Raw genomic sequence first — 2,510 nt, forward strand, 5'->3', positions numbered from 1 at the left:
AAAAATGTTGCTAAAATTCCTTGGTTCTTCTGCAATTACAGCAATTAGAACCTCAGTTGATTGGAAGTCATTGCTCAGTTCAGCAATACATTCGTTTGAGCACCAATAGCTAACTTCACAGTATATTGCTCAATATATTCCAGGCTCAGCATTGGATGCAAATGGCGTTGTACGTAGCTTTTTGTGAAATCATCACATCATGAGCAGAAATTTGTAAAAATAACTAGAAAATTATTCTTTACATATATATATATATCTATTAAGAAAACTGCTATGAAAACATTGCAAGAACTTTTTGATCAATTAATCCATAGTTTGACAGAACAATGAATGCTTAAACTAACGATTAAAATTTACTAATCCATACAAGATAAGATAAAAAGCTGATGAATTAATGCTTGGAAATCTAGTGCTGGACGCCTCTAACCAAATCTCTCTTAAGATGACTTTTTGTTAACAGGAAAAAGGCTTTCAGTGAAAGTTGAAACTAAAGCTACATATCTTTCCTCAATACTTTTTCAGAATTCAAATGAAGAATTGAGGAGCATAGCTCATTCGATTCAACTTTCCTAAAAGTTTTATCTTTCCAGTTGAAGTAAAAAAGAGAAAGACACCTTAATTTTGTCGCATCTTCATATGTTTCTACAAGTATATCATCTGTTCCTGGAACCCCGTGAAATTCGATATGCTTTTTTTCATCCAATTGAAAAGGTAAGTCGATATTCATCACTTCACTCCAGATTTGGTTACTACATATAATGCCACCAGTACTTGTATCCTTCTTATGATTAAGTATCCACAGCTTGACAGTATAACCAACACGTAATCTATGTAATACACCCACGCGATCGTTCACTTCTAATAGATTAACAAGCGGATTAAAGTACCAGTCCTTGTCGTACACAAACAGCTGATCAGTGATGAATTTAGGAAGTGCAATTGTCCTGAACTTCTCACTTCCTACATCAAATGCTACTATGACCTTTTGCTCACTACTACAATGTTTAAGCTTAAGGTGCCCACAGATGTAATATACGGAGCCATTCACATATACAGAACCGTAAGAAAGTGGCTCGGGAGAATATGCACCATCTTCAAGATCGTATTGGGGGATTTCTTCAAAATTCTCCATGCATTATTGCCCACTGTCAACACTTCGCAAGGTACATAATAAGCTCTTTGAGAATCTCATCATAAATAAGATTTTATATTTTTCCAAAGACAAATGATTTTATGTTCCTCAGTGGCAGGATCAAATCCAAATTGATGGCACGGTTTATAGTCAGATCTATCGTTTTTTTTATCTTCAATGTTGTTTCCAACCAAGGTGTTAATTCTCAGGTGGCCAGATTATATATATACGAACACAAAAAATTCCATGATGTACCAAGGTAATGGAACAGCTATTAAGAGACATGGACATAACTTCGAACTAGTATGGAACAAATCAATAAAGTATTTATCATCCTGAATTATATAATGCCAATGTTTAGATACACACTTGAAGCGCATGAGTGTCTTTACTGGGAGCCTGCTCAATATATCACATACTATCCCCACTTGATGCGATAATTCACCGCTGCATATTTCTGTTGCATCTTCGATGCCCTTGTACGTCATCATCTTCATCTCTTCCGATTGATTTCATCCAAGAAACAAAGCCACACCGCTGGAAATCCTATACACAGTTAGGTTTTGACGGATCTAGCAACTAGAATGAAAAACACTATATAAAGGGAACATAAAAACCTAAACTTGCCGCCCAAGCAAACTCGCCTAAAACCGTTCCTAATACCACGTACCTTGGTATAATTAAAACTTAACCATATTGTGCCATATGATCCAGATACCTAATGCCATTCCACACTCATGTAAATGTGGCAATTTAAGATATATGAGTATGGCTTTTTCTCACTTTCAAATTTATTTCGATTGTTGCACATAAATTATGATAAGGAGTCCTAACTTGTGGAAAGTGGGATGGGATCCCCCCAACCCCAATCTTTATCTTTATCAAAATCTCTATGGTAGTCTCTTCTCCTCTTTGTTGGCGTCTATAAATGCCAAAATCTCTAGAATCACATGTTGATCGTAGATTTTCAAACATCACATTCTGTTTTCTTTTCCTGAGAAGAGTGTTAGTTTTCTTCGAGTTGTCAATTAATTAGCTACCTTCAGTTGGAAATAATTTGTAGTTGTGGTTGATTTCCTTGCGCCAAAGAGTTAGAAGCTTCCGAGAGAGGATGGAGACTGCAATTTCTAAAGTGAAATTGAGTACTGGCCAAGTGATGCCTAAAATAAAACTCTCTTACACTAAAAAGTAGTGATGCAAAAGCTTCATTAGAAAATGAATTGCATGTTGGTCTAACTCGTGAACGGATTCCAAAATATGTGGCAGTGAATCCAGTGATCATGGATGGCAACAGAAAGTGGGTAAAAAATAATTTGTTACGCTGCCAATAAGAAATTTGGACTTTTATTTCACATGCCGAAAGGCTAAGATTTTTAGA

General features: G+C 35.7%; 1 protein-coding gene across 1 annotated transcript; it reads right to left on the bottom strand.

Annotated features, from left to right (window-relative positions):
* Positions 1 to 403: 403 nt before the first annotated feature.
* Positions 404 to 1,814, bottom strand: LOC113354079. Its single transcript, XM_026597522.1, has 2 exons — positions 1,803 to 1,814; positions 404 to 1,669 (listed from the first exon to the last, which is right to left on the bottom strand). Exon 2 carries the CDS (start codon positions 1,130 to 1,132, stop codon positions 494 to 496), a length of 639 nt encoding a protein of 212 aa, XP_026453307.1. The 5' UTR covers positions 1,133 to 1,669; positions 1,803 to 1,814; the 3' UTR covers positions 404 to 493.
* Between the last annotated feature and the right edge of the window lie 696 nt (positions 1,815 to 2,510).

This window comes from Papaver somniferum, chromosome 2 (genome assembly GCF_003573695.1).
Source record: "Papaver somniferum cultivar HN1 chromosome 2, ASM357369v1, whole genome shotgun sequence".
NCBI lineage: Eukaryota > Viridiplantae > Streptophyta > Magnoliopsida > Ranunculales > Papaveraceae > Papaver > Papaver somniferum.

Excerpts from the sequence above, each read along its gene's own strand:
- LOC113354079 (XM_026597522.1), bottom strand. The coding sequence starts at position 1,132 with ATGGAGAATTTTGAAGAAATCCCCCAATACGATCTTGAAGATGGTGCA.